Source organism: Peromyscus maniculatus, chromosome 7 (assembly GCF_049852395.1).
Source record: "Peromyscus maniculatus bairdii isolate BWxNUB_F1_BW_parent chromosome 7, HU_Pman_BW_mat_3.1, whole genome shotgun sequence".
Classification (NCBI taxonomy): domain Eukaryota; kingdom Metazoa; phylum Chordata; class Mammalia; order Rodentia; family Cricetidae; genus Peromyscus; species Peromyscus maniculatus.
The window spans coordinates 26,751,784-26,774,007 of NC_134858.1; the positions used below are offsets into that span (position 1 = coordinate 26,751,784).

Sequence of the window (22,224 nt, forward strand, 5' to 3'; positions counted from 1 at the left end):
CTGACTGCAAGGAAAGGCTGTTGACCCGGATGCAGAAGTCATGTAGAGGTATCCACTATATGTTGCAATAAGAGGTTTTCTTTATTTTAAACTCACTGGACACACATCTGCTCTCACTCTACACTAATATCTTTATGCACCCCTGAGACAAAGGTTGACCTTCCTGTCTACTTCTATTTATACACCAAGAATGAGGAAATGGGGAATGGGAAAGGCAGGAGGGAGGGATGGATTTAAAATAATAATTTTCTTTCACCCACTAATTAACTGCTTTTGTTTTGCTCAGTCTGAGAGGACCAGCACATTTTCATATATATATATGAAAATATATATATATATATTCCACTATCCACTATCCTCCTTTTCTACTTTAGGAAACAGTACTTGGAAGCCACATATAAGAGGGTTGAAAGCTGATTGTCCCAGAAGGGCAAGATGAAGAATATATTCCAAAAACATACATCTCAGCCGAGTGGTGGGCACCAAAGACACATGTACATCACAAATCCCAACACCAAAGCCACTATGTGCCTTCTTGAGTTCTGTGAAAATGAACTTGAAGAGCAGCCTCTCCTTTCAGCCTAAGTTGGACCCCCTCCACCACCACAGCTGGTTCCTTATAGGGGCTTCAAGAAGGCTTGGGAGAGCCTGGGAAGGCTAGTGAAAATGTCCTGGAGCTTCCACAAGGGGTCTGTCTGAGCACAATGGAGGAGAATTCTCAAGAGTAAGCTTGGGGCATTGCATTGGGAGAGGAGGCGTGCCTCTTTGGAGCGATGGCAAACAACAGCACTATACACCAAGCCAACAGTATGCTCTGAGTGGTATCTAGGTCCCAGGCAGTGTGCATGCAGTAAAGAATGAAAAAAAAAAAAAAGTGAGACACCGACCCCCGATCTCCAAGAACTTTTGAAAACAGGGATGATACACATGAACCGGGTATGGGACATCTCTGTTCTGTGGACTTCCTCAGTGCCTCTTCCTTTGTCTTAGTGTGAGGTTCCTTGGGTGTCTTAGATGAGGATGTAACTAACCACCCAAGAGTTTTAGTGGAAGAAAGGTGGTAAAAGTAGGTGCCCATGGAAGACTCTCATCAGATGCTCAATGGTTCTTGCTTCCAAAGGTGTAAATTGTCCATAGATTCCTAATTGGACTCACATCTTTACCAGAGCTTACAATAGGCTGCCAGGAATATGACGGTGTAGGAGTCCTAGCTATTTCTCTAAAGCTCAGACACCTCAATGAAATCTGGTGCCAGGGTTATGAGAACACATTTCTGTGAAGAACGGGGCCTACTTTGGATATTTTCCAGATGTATTGAAAGAGAACCTATTTCTGGATACTCAGAGAAAACTCAGGGATAAGACAGTTTTAAAACACATTCTTTCAGGCCTACGTAAGACAAAAGACAAACACAGACTCCTGAGCAGGAAGCATCCTTGAAGGTGATCTTGGTTTGCCTGATGCTACGGGTACCCAGACAGACCCTCATGAGGACTTTGACCTGGGCTTTCATGGAGTTAGCTGCAGCTCTTTTTGGGGAGGTCCTACAATGGGAACAATTCCTCCTGAAAAGATCAGGGCCCATGCAAGTATAGACAGAAAGTGTACATCCCCAAAATGTGTCCAGAGTAAGGACAGATATCTAGAAAACTGTGCACCTATTCCTTGAATTCTAGGAGCGCTAAGTCATGAGGAGGAAATAGAAAAGGCATGACACAATAAATAACATAGGAAAAGCTACTTTGCACAAAGAATGAGTGGGCCAAAAGGCAGCTTGGGAGGCCCTATATTCCTCTCCATCCTGCCTGTGGGCATCTGGCGTTTCCTCTACCTGACGAATGGCATGGACAGGCCTTTTGACCCTTTTATCTACCAGACATCCACTCCTATATCAACATGAAGGAGCCTTCCTAAAAGAACTGTCCACATTCCTGTGTTCCCTTTCCACACAGAAGATGGCCATGGCTGGAAGTCCTTGTTCTACAGAGATTAGGAGATTATTGTGAGTTGCACTGGATGGCTTCTGATAAACAAAACTCGGCATTTTCAAAACTGCACAAAACCAGCAGTTCAGTCTAGAATGAAGTCATCAGATTGCCCCAAGTGCCTGGATCAGCTATTCTTTGGGGAGAGTTTCGCATCTATGTAAAAATGATTTGACTGAGAGATGATCTGTCTTCACCACTGGGACAGAAGATGACAACTGCTCACTGCCTTTGGAGACTCAGCAAAGGTGTGAATCATTCTCTCAGGAGCCCCAAGCCTGTCCTAGTTTATTTAAACTAAGCACTTTCTCGGAAACATTTAGTGGGTACAGATGAAGGCCTGGCTGCTAAGGGTCTCTAGCTTCAGCTCAGATTTGGCTGCAGCTCAATGACATCTCTGATCTCCAAAGACTCATCACCAGGAACACTGGTCCCCAGTGGGTCTCGAGGTGATTAGCTACAGCTTGGCATATCTCATCAGTCTGAAAGTGGGACGGCTAATCTGGGCCCCAGATCTGGACGAAGCCGTTCATCTAAATTACTCTAATCTGCAGGTAGATTCTGATCAGCCTGCTCCTCTCCCCTTGATCTATCTTCTGTTTCCATAGCAGCTAAAACCTCAGGAAAGTGGCAGCATCTGGCCCCGGCTCAGGTGAAAATCTCCTAGGGAAGTGAATTAACTTCACAGCTACAAAAGGAGGAACAAAGGACCCCCAAAATATAGCAGAACCAGCATCAAATAAAAGTAGAAGAGAAAGAGAGGAGTGGAGAGAAGGAGAGAAGGGGGAGAATAAAATGAAATCATGGCAGAAATACTTAAGAGATAGTGAGTAAAATGGGAGAACCAAAACGTGTAGGGGAGATGAAGGCATAACAGGATTGGACAGCGAAAGCTATCTGGAGGAGAAAGGGCAGAAAACATCAATGCAATGAAACAAGAGCTGACCAGCCAGGGATGGGACTGAGAAGGGGCATCAAACTAGAGACAGAGCCTCTTGGAATAGGTAAAGGGAGTCTACCCCAGGGGATAAATGTTCTGCAGTCTTGAAAGGCAGACTGGCCCAGCATCTCATAGCACTGGGGACTTGGTGACATTAAGCTGTGATGAATGGGTTATGTAGACTTGAAAAGCCTACACATTTAGGTATCCCCACCTTTACAAGTGTCTCAGGTCCATTTTCTATCACTAATGATCTCACACACAGCTGAGGTCTCCTTCCAGACTTGAGCCAGTCCACACAGAAGGCCATTTCAAAAGGAGAGACTGATCAAAATGCAAAACGTCCTCCCTCACCTCTTTCTTCACAGGGATAGCATTGGGAATGATGGCCAAACAGCTCCCTGGAGTTCAGGACAAATTCAACTGAACATGTTGCAACTCTGAGATCATCTGTCATGGTACACTGTCACAGCTTGAGAGGAAATTCCATATATGAGGCTGTTACAGTCCAACACTGATTTTTTTTTTTAAATGTGATTATGAAGGCACTACCACCTTTAGGGACAGAGTACTTATGTTCTAATGAAGTACTTGGGAACAGGCAGTCCTTAGTTACTGGGGCCTTCTGGGGATGCCCTTTTGAAAACAGCTAATCTGTCTGGCCTAGTGGTGATGGCCCTTCTGAGGACAGCCTACATTCAACAATGAACTACTGGGTTGATATATAGGGTCAGCACCATGATCTTAGGAGAAGACAAAATAGAAGGACTATTGTACTTCAGAAGTGTGACACAGACATCTGAAATGTCTCCATGGACCACATCATAGCTCATCATCTCCTCCCACCCAAACTTGCCTCCTTCCCTTTTTCTCTACAGACGATAATCCCAAGAGCACCCCAAATAACTTGCCTTCCCATCACTCTCCTCAGAGTCTGCTCTGGAGGTACACAGCCTGTAATAAGCAGAAGGCCTCTACCAGGGTGCCTTTGAGATCCTTAACCTTGCCCTACCTAGTGAGATACAAGCCTTCATCAGTCCACACATATGCGTAAATATTCATGTGCATAAATTCGTATGTAATTACAGACATCAGTCAGTGATCAGTGACAGATCGGAGGACTTCTTTCAATGCTTTTGCTCAAGTGTTAGTATTTCCTAACTAAACTCCTTGCCATTAATCAAAGTATACCACTCTGTTTTCTCAACTTAACCAGTACTTGTTACTCAGTCATCTGTCTCATGAGAATATAAGTTCACAAGAACAGAAATTTGTTAGTTTGGGGGTTTTTGCTAATTCCCCCAGTGCCTAAAATAGCCTGGATGATTGCATTTTCTACAAATATTTGGGAATGAATGAAGTGATATTATGTTTCTTGATAACAAATAAAAGCGATCTTAATGATAAGTGACATCTTGTCAAATTCTAAAGGTTCAAAGCACAAGTCACTCAATTTGGTCTTCAGAACATCTGAACATTTTGGCAACATACAGTTTGCAATTCAGCCACATGTTATGTTGTTATATTTGTTATTTAGAAAATATCCAAAGGGGGGAGAAAAAAACAAAACAAAACAGCAAAACCACAAAAACAGCTAATGACCAGATTTTTGGCAACGATGAGGAAGCACCGAGGGAAATTTCTTGTTAGGAATATGGCATTTAGAGCTCTCATCTGTCATTATGGGTTTGTATTTCCTATCTCTTCAAATACCAGCTGGACAATGTCACCAACACAGCACTTCAATCATCACTCTCAATGGGACAAGTTCACACAGAATATCTTCACCACTATTTCACTCAGACTCTAGCAGAATTCATCTCAATGAGATTGCAAACACATACCCAGGTACACCTTCTGAGACTGTCACAGCTATGGCCACTGTGCACAGAACAATCGCATCTACAGAGTCATGAGTTGAATTCAGACTACCAAAATCTTAGATCCCTTTGGACTCAGTAGCCAGTACTACAACCTTCCATCCATGTCAAACAAGATTCCTGTCATCTCTCTTGAGCTGCTACTCTTACCTTTGGGAGAAATATGTCTCCAGGTTACTGTAGGCTCCGGTCTACCTGTGGCTATGCAAGTGAGGCTGATGTTGTTCCCTTCATTGATGGAGATATCTGAAGAAATCTCTACAATTTTGGGAGATACTGTGGAGACAAAACAGATAGAAGGAACATAAAATTCCTGCTGACAAAAATCTCTTCGTTGTCTTAAAGTAGAAGCTGACAGAAGAGCCCAAAGATGGAAACATAAGTACTACATTTGTAAAGGATGAAAATTCAGAAGAATTACCTTAAACATGAAAAAAAATCTTACCTTGGATTTAGCTTCCAAATTAAACACAAATACAAAGTCCAGAGGGAGATCAACTGCTCTGTAATACTGCAGTATCTTTCCCAACTACCTTCTATCTCCACTTACACCACCCTATCACAGACACACCTCCAACACAGGTCCATAAGTCACTCTCATTGAGTTCAGAGGTGGCTTTATGTAATACAATTCTTAACATAGCCCATATCTACATAAATAGCTTGGATTCTCCCTGTTGCCTACCTGACATAACCAGGTTCTCTAGGCTACCATGGGAGGACATTCAGAATTGAGCATCAACTAACATCCCCAGGCATCTCTAGTGGCCCCCACAGCCACGCACCCTTGCTTTGTTCCCAACACACCATGCCCTTTCTGGTCATCACAGAGGATCTATATCCTTCCTTATATTCTTTGTAGATAATCTTTTAAGGCCAAGGCCATTGTTATTTCCTTTACCTGTCCCCCTTAACAACGCATATCCAGTTCTGCATCTTCACCTGTGTTTCCAGAACATACTAGACACAGATGGTTGGGCACTCATATCAGTGAGCTATGCTCACGTGACCCCTCTCCTGCAAAGAAGGGGAGTATTCCCTCAAATGCCTAAAGTTGGGGAGACTCTTGCTTCCTTGGCTTCTGTATTGGAGCCTGGCTTCCCTTTAAGGCTGTGTGCTGCTCTGCTCTTCCCACTGCATTTTCCAGGAGAAGTTCCCTGCAGCCTGGTCAAGCACTGGCTTACGCACCCTATCGCATGCTGGGTCCTGCGACAGAGGCTCATTCTTGCTATACATCTGAACCCACTTCTGCACTGTCCGCTTTACCATAGACAACATGATACTGGATTCTCCATGTGACCCCTCATTTGTCTAATCTGTCAAATGGTCTGGACTTTAAGAAGATGAAGTGACAGTGTTACTTATTGAGCCCCTAAAGTCTAATCATACATAGAATCATCCCACTGCATTATACCTCTTTGCTTGGAGTCACTCATTCACTCATCTATGCATTTTCGGATGGGCTGAGCCTGAACCACATCTTCCTCATATAATGGTATCCACAGTAGAAGTACAAGTATTTCTAGCATCCATACTCCTGCTGGACACTTTCCTCTGGGAAAGGAATATGATGGAAGCATCTCCTCCCACCCTTCTTCCTTGTTCTCCCTTCTCCATCATCTTCTCCCATTCATGTCCCACACCCCACCCATGTAGTAAACTCATGGCTCCCAAGCATGTGCTGTGTTTTATCCCTTTATCTTCTATCCTTGCAGCTGCTGTGTGTGCTCAGTTGCTTTTCTCAGATGGTACCCCAACTGGATGAGTTCCCATCCCTTCTATTTCCATGTAAGGTCTTAAAGAAGAGCTTTTTTCATCATTTAAGTTCATGTTTTCATGCTCAAAGTATCTTTCATACAGTAAGCAAAATCAATCATTACTAGACTTAAATCTACATTGAATTTCAGGTAAAAAGGGTGTGTGTGTGTGTGTGTGTGTGTGTGTGTGTGTGTGTGTGTGTGTGTGTCCATTCCTGTACATTAAACTAGAAATAAAGGATAAATAAGACAGAAATAAAGCAGTGGGATGGGAGACTCATTGCTCCACAATCTAGGTTGTTTAAGATCTAACATTAGAATTTGCAGTTGATCATTAAAAGCCAGAGTGTGCCTGTCATGATAGAAAGGTAATAGATGTGGTAACTGGGTGTTTGATTTGCACACTTCTTGACATAGACATTTCTAAATTCTCTTAGTTCTACAGTTCGACAGAACTCTTGAAGATGTAAAAACTTTGATGTATTTTACTCACAGAACCTTAACTACAGCATTTCCTTCTGGTGAACTCTTGGCCCAGGACATCAGCCTGGTCCCTGCCCCTGCCCAGCTTTGGCACTCATGCATCCCTGCTTGCTTCTTGGAACACAGACTGCCTGCAGAGTGTCTACGCTGGCCTTGCAGACATTGCTTAAATGGTGCAGGTAAGTAATTTATTGATCTGTAAAGCACTCTGAGATTCTCTGCAAGGGATTATGTCACGCCAACACCACGCAATAAAATAAAAAAAAATGATGGACTTTGTGAACACAGGGTGATTTAGGGGTTGTAGTTGGAAGTGTACGTAAAGTACATTTTAAGTGGAAATCAGGCTGGGTAATGAATTATTCTTGCTTTGGAAGGCTGACTGGGAGTTCATTTTCCTGGCTTCCTACATGATAGCTAATCTGCTAATCATACACTGGAGAACAATGGACAGTCCCCAAGTGGCATGGAAGGTGGAGTGAGCCAGAGCTGTCAGCACAGTAAGTATATTAAATGAGACAATCACACCTCTTGCTTGGAAGAATCATCTAGAATCGTCTCCTCCCCCACCCCTATCATTTACACCTGGAAGGTATCCAACTCATGAAGGAGATATTGGAGAAGTGCTTGCCACCTCCCCTAGCCAGCCTAACTGCAGAGCTTGAAGGAGGCACACTGCCCTGGATGGATCCAAAGGAGCTTGGTATGAGGCTCAGGTGACAACAGGCACGACCACAGTGATGAGAGCTGAATCAACGAGTGCAGATGTTCTCAAGTGGAAAGTATCGCTTTCTAGGTGGCAACTTATAGCACACTGTCGTCTTTAAGATTAAATTAGAGGCTCAGCACACTCCTTGACATGAGGCCTTGAGTTCTAGCCTCAGCACCTCCCTGAAAAATTAAATTGAGCTGGCAAGGAAACACTATGATTTTAGCTAATTCCTGCTCATAAGAAAGACTTGGGAAAGTAAGAGATAGGCTCTCTGTATTTCAGTTTCCATGGATACTTTCTGTATCTCACTTCCCTTAATGCAGGCTGTTAGAGACATACCAGGATTGCTTTGTTTGCTTGTACTTATTCATTCACCCATTCATTCATTCTCTTGTCAATATTCATGAGTCACTCTCCATATGCCAGCATTGTGCTAAGCACTAAGAACATAAAGTCCTTGTCCCTAAGGATAATGTAATCTAAAAATATAAAACAGACAGACGAATCCAACCTTTAATGTATTGTGACATAGAAGGATTCATCAAACGCTATGGGAGCACAGAAGTCAGATGCCTAAGCTTGACTATAGGTGGGTGTTGCATGACCCTTTTGGCACATGTGACAGCTGTATTAAATTTTAGGGGCTGAGTAAAAGTTTATCAAGTCTGGGATAGAGATGAGGAGAAGATTGTTAAGCAAAAAAATGTGGCATAAGAAAAGCACCATTAGTGAGATTATTTTTGTGCCTATATAAAATCAACCACTATCGGAAGAGATTCTTCTTTAGCAGCTGTGCCAAAAGGCACAACGTGCTTGTGAATATATACTCTATACACAATTGGGCATTAGGTATTTTATGGCATACGAATTATACCAGTCTTGTTAGCTCTTCGTGTACTTTCAATTTGTTTGTGGGAAACAATGCATTAAAAACATTCCATTGAGTTGAAGGATGAAGCAAAATGTACCAGAAAAATGTGTGTGATTGTGAAATGAAGGATGCATGTGATAAGTGCTGTGAGCTAGAAGGAGGGATGGCCACAGTGAATGGGAGTGTCAGAGATGATTTTACCCCACATTAGCATCTGCTTTGGATAGCAACAAACAAGAAAGAATCATGCACTGAGACAAAAGTGAGGCTGTACTACAGGGACCAGAAATACACTCGTACGGATGAGTTAGCAAAAAAGTCCACGAGGTACATGAACATACAACATCTACCAGCAGAAGGCAGTGTCCCATAGGGCTCCAGATCCTGGGCCTCCTGGGCCACCATCCTCATCTACAAAGGGGAACCAGTAAGTCTGTGTTCTTCGGGGACTGAAGAACCAACTGCTGAAATGACCTGAGAGCAGTTCCTGGAAACATGAGCATTCGATAAGTGAGTTTATCTGCTGCACACGGTTGGCAAACTTGTATGCAGTGTCGAAACAGAATAGACAGTCAATAGATGTCATAAGAATCAATGAAAAGGGGATACAAGATCAATGAGGTACCAGGGAGCCAGATTGCAGAGCAGCCTGGAGGGTTAGGTCTTAGACTGTTAATTTCAATAGGCTACGGCAAGTATTTGATTTAAAAAAAAAATAGAATGGCATAATTTTAAAATTTTATTTTAGGAAGAAGAATCTGTTAACCATGTGTCAGAATGGAACTGGGATAAATTGGAATTATAGAAATCTATCTACATGAGTGATATTCAAAGCCTGGATTGAACTGTTAGCTCTGCAGAGAGAAGGAAAGGAGTGGATTGGAGAGCAATGCCAAGGAGCACACATGGAACATAATGATAGCCTGGAAAGGGGGAGGGGCCCCAGAGAAGCAATTGGCTTTGTGGAGAACTTCAACTAGAGTCATTCTGATTAAAATATGCTGATGGGAAAGATGCAGGGGACAACCAGGCAGAAGCATCCTGTTACCAGTTGGAGTCACATGACCAAAGGGGTCAAGAGCACAACTGAAAAGTAAACTGGGGAGAGCTGAGAACAAGTGCCACAAATCACATCTGCTGAACCTCAACGGTGCCTCACAAAGGGATGCCATTTTCTTTACACGTGTGTACTTGATGACTGATGGCATTTGAGGTCTGAATCTAAAATATACTAATTATATAAACAGAAAGACTAAGAAATATTTGGGATATATTTAGGAAGAAAGACAGAAGTTGGGTGAACCATATTCAGAGGATAAAATTCCACATTCAATACATTTTATTAAGGTTTCATCTGGCTATTACTGAATTCTAATTCAAATATGTAAATAATTAAATAAGGTAATTATTAAAACAGTATTCTGAGGAACTTTCCTATTCCTAGTTTAGCTTACAGTGCCCAGGTGTTGAGTTTTAATAATTATGTCATTAATAAATAGCAATTTGCTGTTTTTAGCACACAGTAGATATCCTATTAAATCCAAATTAAGATGCTTTATTAAGCACTGTGCAGTCCTGTGGGGCTGAGAATGCACATAAATGCCTCGACCAGGTACTTCCCAGGATGCATGCAGAGCTATGCCTCCCAGATGGCTTCCATTGCTGCCAGAGGCACATCTTTTTGCTCACTAGTGAAGGTCTAGGATGCCCCAAACTATTCAGGACAGTGTTCAAGGCTGGAACTTCTCTCTCTCTCTCTCTCTCTCTCTCTCTCTCTCTCTCTCTCTCTCTCTCTCTCTCTCTCTCTCTCTTTTCTGTGTCCTAGGGACTTCTGACTTCACAGTGTAAAAAGACCAAATCCAGGGTACCAGGTACCTTTTTGGCATATAGACTTCACCGAGACACTCAGGCCATGATAATAGCCTGATGTGAAGTGTGCAGTGTTGATGGGGAAGCTATTAAGGATGCAGCCACTGTATGCCAGGCAAACCCTACTGAAAAGCTGCTTTGCTCAGGAATGGTTCAACCTGTGTGGCAAGATATGGGACTATGTTTCCCCAATCTAGACAGAAACGGTGATGAGTCAGCCAAGAACATGCAGAAAACCTTTTTAGCCTAGAAGTCCCTCCATGAAATGCACCCTTCTTCTCTCCTAGCCTCACACCAGGCACCCTCTCTGCTGCCTCCTCTAGTCCTAAAGTACATTCAACCCTTCCTGATTCAAAGGTCCCTCCAAGATTTCCCATTCTCCTTCACATAGCTTGTTTGCCTTAGCCTTTATATCTTGATTCCTCAAAGAAGTTTTCCTTGGCCATCTTTTCTAAGAAAGAGTTTCCGCTTTGGATTAATTGTTTCATGATTATTGTCTCTCCATTTACTTTGTGGTATTACTTAGAATCATCATGACAATTTTGAAGTGTTTCCTATGACACAAGGCTTTTAGCATTGACATCAATAAACCCCAGGTAAATGGGAACTCCTTATTCACCTGATTATAAGATAAAAATGAGGATAGGGGAGGGGTCTAGGAAATTATTCAAGGACATACAACTGAAATTTGCAGTGTGGTGTGTGAGTTCTAGTAAGGAATCTTATGGCTAAAATGTCCTTGGAATTGCAAGTACATACATGAAAAAAATATTTAAAAAATAAACACACATCTATGTTTTATGAACATTGGCTGCTTGTGAAACCCTGTTGTGCATTAGACACTTTGCAGGGAGTAAGTTCACTGAAAATATTTTAAGAATCCTATGAGGAATTTATATTATTATTATTATTATTATTATTATTATTATTATTATTATTCACAGATGAAGGAAGAGTTAGGGGTAATGTAGTCATTTGCTCAAGGGCAAACTGCCAATCAGGGATCACAATGGAGCATATCTGCAAGCTATGGGTGATGCCCACTGCTTGCTCTTCTCAGAGGTCAGTCTTGTAGGCTGCAGGCTCCAACCCTACATTCCTAGGGTTTTGCTAAAAATATTTGCCCCACATCCCCATCCATCCAGCTCCTAATGACAGAACTATGGACAATGGCTATTTTTTTCATCTGAACACTTCCATCATTTGCTACATCTCATTCCTTTCTTTCATAGTTCCATGGCAACATCTGTGTGTCCATCAGGAACTTAGCTGCAGGAACCCTTCTCAGTACCATTGTATATGGTGTTATTCTCTACCCAAGAGTGCATGGAAGGCTCCACTAACACCTTTTTCTTCTAACTTTCCACATCTGGATGCTTTTTTGAAATCTCCTGCTTATTCCATCCTGAGCACATCTTGTTCTCCTTCCTCTCATTCATCTTCCTTCAGTGTGAGCTGAACCAGAGATGTGGCCCTCAGGGATGATTCTGAAGCAGCCACTATGACTGCTGACTCCTGCATGCACACAGGGCCACTGGACTGTGTCTACCTGGTGACAGAGAAGTCAGCAAAAAAGTCCACCTGTCTTAAGTCCACGACTAATAGATGTTCTTATTAGGTCTATTGTGATTGAAAACACAAGTCAGCCATTTGCTTGCTCTGTTCTCCCACTCTCTTCTAATTTTTTCCTTTCTTTCTTTCTTTTTTTTTTTTTTATAATATCTGCATGCTCCAAAGTACATTTACAGAGCTGTGGGGTCTGTGGAATTATTTAAAAAGAAAAACTCTTAAGATTTATATCAAAAGACCAAGTATTGAGCTGAGATCTTCAAATTACTAGTGGTATAAATGTACATAAATCATTTCACTTACTGATTGCCTTAATTATATTAATATCCTTCTTAACCCATGCTTTATGGGTCAGAGAAAAATGTGGAAATACCGCTTTTTAAACATAAAATATTATTCAAGTATGACTCAGTGGTATTACTAATACTCATGTATCCCTAGAGGCCAATATGAAGAGAAATGCAAGCTTTCTGCACAAGGGAATTTGCCTGATTTAAAGGACAAGGTGGGGTGGTTACCATGCCTGCATCCCTGTCAACTGTTGCTAGCTGGTACTTCAGAGGTAACAATGGCCCTGAGGTCACAGTGACTGAAGGGTGAGGACTCAATCCCAGCCTCAGATAGGTACAGGCTTACTCTCCTGCCAGCAAGGAGACAGTGGCTGCTGCTGTTTCTAGGGAATGAAGCCAGACTGGATGTTCAGAATCCCAGAAGAGGGTCTGAAAATGGGAAAGCTCTGTAATGATACAACCTCAGGCAATGGTTATTTCTTTCATCAAAACAATTTTGTCATTTGTTACATCTCATTCTTCTGCTCTCAGCTTCACCATATTAGAACCAAGGAAAAATCCTGAAGCCCTGGGAGAAAATCTGGTGATTTAGTCAGGATTAGTCATAAACCAGCGGTTCTAAAGTTTGGAATGTAGGCATTTCAGGATCAACTGAAATGTGGAAGGAAGTCTTTATAAGCTCTGCTCTCTCACCCAGTTTAATCATTCCTGATGGAGACATAGAAGAATAAAGTAAACACGATTCATTCATCATGCCATGCTTCCCTGCTTCTGGGTATATTAGTGTAAATTGAATTTCACAGCCCCTACCTGTAACCATAAGTGCTCCATTATAGTGGGCACCAACTAAGAAATTGCTAAGAAGTATCTCCTCATCAGCTGCTTCATGGGAGAACACAAAGAGAAAGATTGCTAATCATGACACAGCCTGCCACCCAGACACCCACTGTCTGGGTCCCAGTTTCTAGACCAAATGGTACAGAGATTTGAGGGGCTTTCTTGACTTACACTACCATCCTGATATGGACCAGCTCCTTAGTTTCTAATTCATCAAAGGGAAGAAAGATGGAATGGGACACCAAGAGTCACTGAACAACAGAAACAAATTCAAGAGGCCCTGGAGAGCATCTGGCAGGGTGTTCATCGTGGCTGCTTCTTTGGAGATCCTCCTTGTAATGCCTTGGACATTGTCCTCCCCGTGCATGGAAATAACCGAAACTACTCAGTTAAACAGATAAGCCAAGTGCATCATGACATAGACATCAGATACTTGCAGTCTCTAACCCGGTATCTCTGAAAACCAGCAGCCAAGTTTCCAAGCCAGAAAGCCTCCAAAATTAAAATGTGCCTAACCTTAAGAAGGAATCAATTAACCTGATTCACTCCACAGTTTTACATGGAAAAGGGCAACAAAAAACAACAACAAGAAATGCTATGGCTTTCTTATTATTTCTCATGGAAGAATGCTATTATTTGTTGATCACCTAATAAGGACTATATTCTTGCCGTGTATTTTCCATTTAATGCACACTTACAGAGCTTGTGAAATTCCACTGAAGGAGGAAGGAAGTGGCCAATGTCAGAGCCCAGCCCTTCCAAAAGGATTTGGGGGATCAAAGTATGTAGGTATAATTGAAAAGTACTTGTTGGGCTGCTAATCACTCCAATGAATGCTATTGTGAGTGAGATAGTATGAATTTCTATCAATCAGTGGTAAACAGCTTAACTGTTTGCTATATAAACCAACCCTCGATTGCTGAGCAGGCCTTCCATACCCTGCACAGCTACATCTTCTGACTAATCCAATGGCTTCTCAGCATCCAGCTCAGAAATGGGGGCAGGCAACAATGTCTCTGGTGTCCCAGTTACTAAATTCTCCTGCAGTTCTCCACCGCCACAGTCCTCCTGCAGCCACTGAAACCCCACTGCAGGGCCCATTCAAGATTTTTCTTGACTCTCTTGGCATCTGACATCTTGCTGGGGTCCCTTTCTCGAAAGCAAGAAGGCATTTGTAATTATTGAAAAGAAGTAGACCAATTTAGGTAGGCCACACTGTGATAATGGCCACTTTTACCACACCCCAGACACATCTTTACAGGGGGTTTCTATACAAACCCTAAATGACTGACCTAGGACTTAGATAGGAAAAGTTCCTATTGGGCTCCCTGGATTCTGCAGACTCAGCCTTGGTGCCTCCAGCCCCAGCTGTGGCGGGTGGGGGAGGGACATAGTTTTGTTCCTTAGAATGCAGTTCCTGTGGTCACTACCTTTTCCTAATTCAGGAGGACTTTGCTAGCTCTTGCTTCTGTTCAGAAAGTCTCTTCAAGCAGAGAACTGTCTTTCCACTGCACAAGTCTGTGCTATCACCGCTCCCCAGGATCAAGCGTGTATTTCTCTATGTTGATGTAAGCAATGTGAACACATTTGTGAGGATGCATGTATAGGCTAGCACACTCTCATGGCTGTGATTCTCTCCACTCATTCTTTTCCTGCTCTCAAAAAACGTACCTAAGCGCCAAGCATTTCTCTCTCTCTCTCTCACTACCCTGTTAGGGTCAGATGGAGGCCAACCAAGTGAAAATGGAGGCCGTGTCCTCAGGTGGTCCCTTCTCAGCACTGAAGAAGTCGGTGTCTGTGCTGTCAATCAGCTGCCTGCCACCTCTACACCTCCACGCTCAGCTGCCTTCCTGGTGTCATTTGCACTTTAATTCCTAATTGCCTAACAGCACTGGTAGTTAGGCACTCAACCATGGCTATAAATCTGCGAGCCGTGGGAATTATGTTGCCAGCACTAGGAAGGTCCCGTGAACTCCTGGCTGGCTGTACCCCTGACTGCAGGAGGCTGTGAATGATTTCAAAAGCATTCCTATTTCCCTTCTAGTACCTGCAAGGTCAAGTTAGACAGAGAGGAGACTGCCTTGGGGAGAGCTTCTGCCTTCCTCCAGCAGCAGAGTAGTGATAAGGCTTGTGCCCAAATGGAAACTCACGTTGTTTTCACGCTCCTGTGTCAGCGGTCTCTGGGACTATCTTAGGCAAGTGAAGACACAGCTCATTATCTGACCTTGACTCTCAGAGCCCTGGATGCATTCCCACTGCAGTCCAAGGTTACTTGGCAATTGTTTTTCAACAGATTTTGTGTTCTGAGTCCTTATTGCCACTAAATCCGTCATAAAGGTTATGATTGGAGAAGAGATCACAATGAAGCCTCTCCCCTTTAGCATGAGAGGTGAAGATGCCTGCCTGTTTGTGCTGAGCTCCAAGTTCTCAGTGAGAGCAGTAGCTCTGTGAATCCCCTGTGAAATGTCACAGTGCTGGAGCAGGAGAGGGGGGGTGCAGCCTGGGAAAGAAAAAGTTTCAACATGACTTCTTGTTAATACAAAGGTTGTCAAACACATCACCTAGAAATACTGAATGTCTTTATTAGATTCTTTTATCTCCCCCCGAGATTGGAAGGACGCACCAGTTGCTTCTCGGTGGAGATGTCATCATCCAGAAACTAATTAAAGGCTACGCAGGAAGCTGGGGCACTCACACTCTGGAGAACAAAATGCATTAGCAAGCAGAGTAAAAAAAATTACAAGTGAACTTTATATCGAAAAGGGCAAGTTGGGAATTTGACAATAACTCTTCTTTCTCCCTCACCAGCTCACAGCAGGTGAAAGTGGGCCCATCAGGATGTCAATGAATCTTGATGCAGGGCCATCTGCTCCCTAGCATCACTCAGGAAAGGATTTCTCCTATCTGGGTACCAAGGGCTGAGGACCAAATGACCACTTGCTATGGGAAATGCAATCAAGTAGGTTTCAGGCCAGACTCTGTCCCTACGAATGAGATATGCAGAAGATGTCTATGTCTGAACAACATTCATTTACCTGTTCAGGTTAAAGAGGCTGGCCACTAAATTCAAAGTATGTAGGAGTATAGGAAAGACAGACTGAAGCAGATATTGTACCTCATGCCAACAAAAACTCAAAACCTATGCCCCTGTTGCCTTTAATTATGGAATAGGCCACACCCATGTGTCCTTGAATATTGCTAGTCTACTGCTTTATGGTAACCAAAGATCTCTGCAGGTGCATGACCTTCCCCTTTAGTATTCCCTCTGCTCATGTTTTATGTTCTTTCGTGTCTCCTTATTCACAGAGTCCAGACACTAAAACTTAATAATCTATCTCTGTCACTCAAGGACCATTACCACTTCCCACTAATTAATTCCATGGCTACCCTCAACCATGATGTTTGAGACATTCCTTGATTCATGCCTTGGTTTGTGAAGCTTCGTCTGTCTTACAGGCTCTTCCTGGTTAGCTCTGTCTTCTGAAACATTGTTCATCTTCTGAACACACCTTGGCTTCCACTAGCCTCTTAATAATTGTTGGCTGGATGACTGACAGTGAATGGGTGAACAAACACAAAAGCCTAAAGATTTGCTGCTCACTCTGAGAAAAGTTTAAAGCATTTGCTTTGGCACAGCGGGTTACCCCTGCTTGTCCTGCTTATCTTTCTACTCTCGTCTCAACTGATTCTTGACCAATGAAGGCACATGAGCTAACATGCATTAAGGGTCATCTACAGAGATGGGGATCCGGAGCACCAGGGTACCCAAGAGCTCAGTAACATTTTGACAGCAGTTAGCCTGAGTCTAATCTTGGATGTGGGTCCACTGTTTACCTATCTGCCACCCAATACATACACACCATACACATCAACACAATTTTTGTAATGGTAAAATACATATCACATATGTATCAGCTTCAATGTTCTTAAATCTAAAGTCCAATAGCATTAAATACATTTATAAAACCATATGTGTTTGAAATAGTCATTTAACTACACAATGTTTTGTCTCCAACACATGTTACATGTTGCATAATATCCTACGAGAGGGGGATTATGATGAGTGATTTAGGAAGCTCATGGAGTGCCCAGCACATGCTAAGGGATCAAACTCATGAATCCATATACAAATGCAGTTGTTGTACCTGCTCCAGTTGGAACTGTTCCAACTAGAATTACATCGGCCAATGTCTGTAGAACTAAATTCCAGGTGCCACAGCTTCTCCAGTCTGAAGCTAATTCTTTGTCTCTGTTATTATTAAATCATCATTTGCCCCTGACTTCCCTTTTCTTCCATAGCTGTGTATTGTCACCCCATTTTGGTCTCTTGTCTTACTGGCCCCTTCTCAGTTCTTTGCTCGGAGGTGGAGAGCTACATTTCCTGACCATGGGCTGCCTCACTAACTGCTATCAGATCTTCCTGGATTCAGAGTTCACGGCTCTCTGTATGCTGCATGCTCATCTAGGAAATCCTGGCATCCACACATTTTAGCTACATGGAGATGGAACTCAGTTTTTTCCCTCCATAAAAATGATGGTATAATAATGGCCCTTCCTGCAGGGCTTTCCTAGAGATTTAATGTGTTCACATGCATAAAGAGCTCAGAACAATACTGAGCTCAGTAATGTGTGTTCAATAAAGCCAATGCTTTTACAGTGTCCCAAATAGAATTCTGGATTCTTCCTCTCCCTACTCCAAAACCTCTTCCTCTCCTCGCATGCCCCTTCTTAATTAATCACACAGTTGCCAAGCTAATCTCTTTGAACAAAGAAACAGGAGTTGCCCTTAATTTCCCTCATTCCCTCGCTTTCCATGTCCAACTATTAAATCTTGTTCACTTTATTTCAAAAAATAACCCTTACCCTCCCTAAATCTCATTCTCTACTCTCTTGAGATAATTTTCAGCCCTCTGCTTATCCAAGTCTGCTTTATGCTGTGTTATTTCTTTTCTGGTCTTCCTCTTCCCTTTTACATAGACATTCCATTCTCTACAATACAGAGTGATTTTAAAACACCTAAACCAGAGGTTATCTACCTGTGGGTCACCGCAACCCCTTTGGGGTCACATATCAGATATTGTGCATATCAGATATTTACATTACTATTCCTAACAGCAGCAAAATTACAGTTATAAGATAACAATGAAATGATTTTGTGGTTGGGGGGGGTCACCACTGTAGTAGAATATTTTAAGCTGTGTTACCTTTGTTCATATTGCATTTGTTGAACTCTGTGAAGCTGTGTTACTGTGCCTGTGTAAAACACCTGATGGTCTAATAAAGAACTGGCCAATAGCAAGGCAGGAGAAAAGATGGGTGGAGCTGGCAGGCAGAGAGAATATATAGGAGGAGAAATCTGGGAGTAAAAGAGATGGAGGAGTGAAAGGGAAAGAACCGGGGAGGGGAAGGACATCAGGGCCCAGCTGCCCAGTCATATAACCAGCAAGCCACGGAGTAAGAGTGAGAATTACAGAAGAGAATGGGAAAATCCTGGACTCAAAAGGTACCTGGGATGAGTTAAGACAAGGAAAGCTGGCTAGAAACTAAGTCAAGCTAAGGCCGGGCATTCGTAAGTAATATAATAAGACTCCATGGGTACAAAAAACAACACACTATAACATGAGGAATTGCATTAAAAGCTTGCAGCATTAGGGAGGTTGAGAACCACTGAATTCTAAGCAGTCTCTCTCTCTCTCTTTCTCCCTCTCTTCTCTCTCTCTCACAGACACACACACACACACACACACACACACTCTCTCTCTCTCTCTCACACACACACACACAAACACACACACACACACACACACACACACACACACACACACACACACACACACACACACACACACACAGGACTCTATCATCTCTCTTTATAACCCTCCAATAGGATCTGACTGCACTGAGCACAGAATTCAAAGTTCATAGCTATGTCTCCAAAACGCCTCCCAGCTGGCTTGGGTGGAGTTGCTGCTATGTTATGGACTATTTTTCACACCACTCTCTGATCTGTTCTCCATTCCTTGTAGATGCCAAGTGTGTGTGTGTGTGTGTGTGTGTGTGTGTGTGTGTGTGTGTGTGTGTGTGTTTAATATGGCTTTATAATTTCTGTTTCATCTCTTCCCCCCAAAATCTTTACCCAGAGCATCATAGGGCTAGTGGTTTACTATTTGATCTCACTTCCTGCCCATCTTTTTAAAGCAGCCCTACCCCACCCCAGTGCCCCTGCTTCTGGCTGTGTATGACACATATTTCAACCTGAACATCTCACTCATTTGTTGAGTGTTCATTATTTCTATCTCTTCATTGGGTTTTTCTCCTCCCAACAGTGCCAAAGATTGAACCTGTGGCCTTGCACACACCAAGGAAGAAATTTCACTGCATTAGAATGTGTTATCCAAGACTTATTGGGACAGGAAATGGAAAACATGCTCATCATGGAGACCTGACTATCTCAGTTCGATTTCCAGAATCCTGAGTGCTGCTGCTGACCTCCATTGATGCACCATGGCATGGGTATACCTATCTTCACATGTACACGTTATAAACAAATACACACAGTATGAATAAATCAATAAACTTGAAAAAGTTGTACCCATCAGGAGCATGAAACTTCACTTTGTACCCACTCTATCTAAGCCATTTACAGTGGTAACCAGTTCACAATAGGAACTTCATACATTCAACCACCTCTAGCCAGAAGTTATTTGTATATATTTTTTAAATTATTATCAGAAGTCCTTTCTTTAAACCACTTTGCTGAGACTTAATATAACCATAACATGTTGTAGTAACCATTGTACAGCAAACATCCTTCTAAGGAGGCTTGAGACAGTAGGACCTGAATATGTTTCTCTCTGGTTTTGTTTTACCATGATGGTCCAGCAGTAAATAAAGTTCCACCATTACTGTCCACCTGCACACTGGGACCAAGTCATGCTCATTATCTTTCCTGTGGTTCCATGGGAGGAGGGACATATTCAAGATGAAGATTTCCATAGATCAATTACTGACAACTGGAATTACTGAGATTGCTTCTACATACAACCCCAAACCTGCACATGTGTGTGTGTGGGGGGGGTGTATATATGTTGTGTTATATGTGTGTTTATGTTTGTATTATATGTATGTATATGTATATAGTGTTTGTGGTGCATGTGTGGTTATGATATGTGTATATGTGGGATGTGTATGTGTGTATTGTGTCTGTGTGTGTGGTATATATGTGTGTATGTGGGGGTGTGTTGTGTTATATGTGTGCATGTGTGGGTTATATGTGTGTTTATATGTGTTATATGTACGTATATGTGTATATGTAGTTTCTATGGTGTGTATAAGTGGTTATGATGTGTATGTATGTGGAGTGTGTGTGTGTTATATGTGTGTGTATGGTTTAATATGTGTATGTGTGTATTGTGTGTGTATATGTGTGTGTCTATACATTTAAAATGAATATGTTTATAAAGAGGGCAGGGCAGCCTTACTTCCCAATAAAGAATCTGCCACTTGTTGTGAAGCTCTAGAAAATGTTAACTTGCTTTGGAAAGTCCAAGTTCAGTTTCTTCTAAAGTACTAGGACAGCAAAGTTAAAACAATGGCTTATGGGCTGCTCTCCCTTTTCCAAGGAGGCTGTGTTGAGTAACACGGAAAAGCTAAACAAAATCCCTGTCACTGGGCAATAAATTAAAAGTAGGTCTGTGCTGCTGAAGATAAATCAGCAACTTTAACATCCCTCCCCTGAGCTGGGCATCTTCAAGGAACATAGGACAGGTGTCTCCAAGCTGAAGTATTGGTTAAAAAGCTGTCCTTTAAATTACATTTGGGCTATTTCTTTTCTGGCTGGCTGTATATTTTTGTGATCTATCTGGAGGCTTAAAAAGACGCACAGCAAAATAAATCTCAGTTCCATTAAGCACACACTATGTACTTGCATATTTGTTCTTATCTTTGGTTTCTCTTCCTGTCCATCATCCCCCCACTGCCCCACCCCTTCCCAATGCTATCAAACATCAGCACCAGAAAATGTTTACAATTACTCCTGACACTGATACTAATCGAATTCCCTGTAATTGCGATTCATCATCATGTGGCTTCCTCTCTGTTTTATGAAGCTCTAGTGTTCACATCTCAGATATCTTGTAACTCCAGATATAAACTCAGCCCATTTCTCTCTAGAGTCAAAATGCTCGACAGTGGAGTAGGCTCTGGTCTACACTCCCAGTCAGAGAATCAGGGTCAGTGGAGAGAGCCAAGGGGGCACTGCCACAGTCTAGATTAGATCAGCACAAGTGAATGCACTTGCCTTCATTTTAAGTCCAGCCCAAGCCCCTGCTGAGCTAAATCAATATTTAATAATTGTGAGATACGGTTATGTGGATGTGGGGGGGGGTCTCCATTTGCCCCTCACTGGGAACTGTTTACAGCAACACTGCACATACAGCATCTCATAAGGCCCGGTGCTGGCTCCTTTGGCAATTCCTATTTTTATCAACACTACCATTCACTTCCAAAATGCATAATAAAGATAATAAGCTAAATCCCAGAAGAGATCTGCCTGGACCAAAGCAGCTAGGGAGGAGCAAGAGTTCATTACAGCCTACAGTAGAATTTTCCTTTGTGCAGGTGTGGATGGGGAAAGGGCAGTACAACTAGGAGATGGAGCAAGATCATTTCTGAAAGTCATTATAAAGAACTCAAAGGGGCATGGCTTTAGGGGAGAAAAGACATGGGTCTCTGCTGCCCTCGGCTCTTTGGTGCCCTTCATGTCATTCTGAACCAACCCCTTTCCTCGGAGCTTCAGCTCCCTCATCTGCAAGAGGAGTTTGGGTTAGCTGGAAGTTCCTCCACTTCAGCACTCTTGACATTTTGATCTAGATGACTCTTCGTTGAAGTAAGGGAATCCTGTTCATTGTAGGATATTTTGCAGTGCTGACACCAGTAGACACCATTAGCATGCCCCACACAAGCTCCCTGTGTGACACACACTTGGAACAGTCAGCATCCAGATGCTGCTGATTGTATCCAGGACTTGTAT

The 22,224-nt window shown here is 42.6% G+C and overlaps 1 protein-coding gene across 4 annotated transcripts in view; it reads right to left on the reverse strand.

Moving 5' to 3' along the window:
• Ntm (neurotrimin) overlaps positions 1–22,224 on the reverse strand; it is a 987,861-nt gene that overhangs the window by 120,435 nt on the left and 845,202 nt on the right. For all 4 annotated transcript variants that reach the window (XM_015995471.3, XM_042280600.2, XM_076575913.1 and 1 more), the window contains exon 4: positions 4,956–5,081. In XM_015995471.3, coding sequence (XP_015850957.1) covers positions 4,956–5,081 — 126 coding nt within the window. The remainder of the gene's footprint in view (positions 1–4,955; positions 5,082–22,224) is intronic.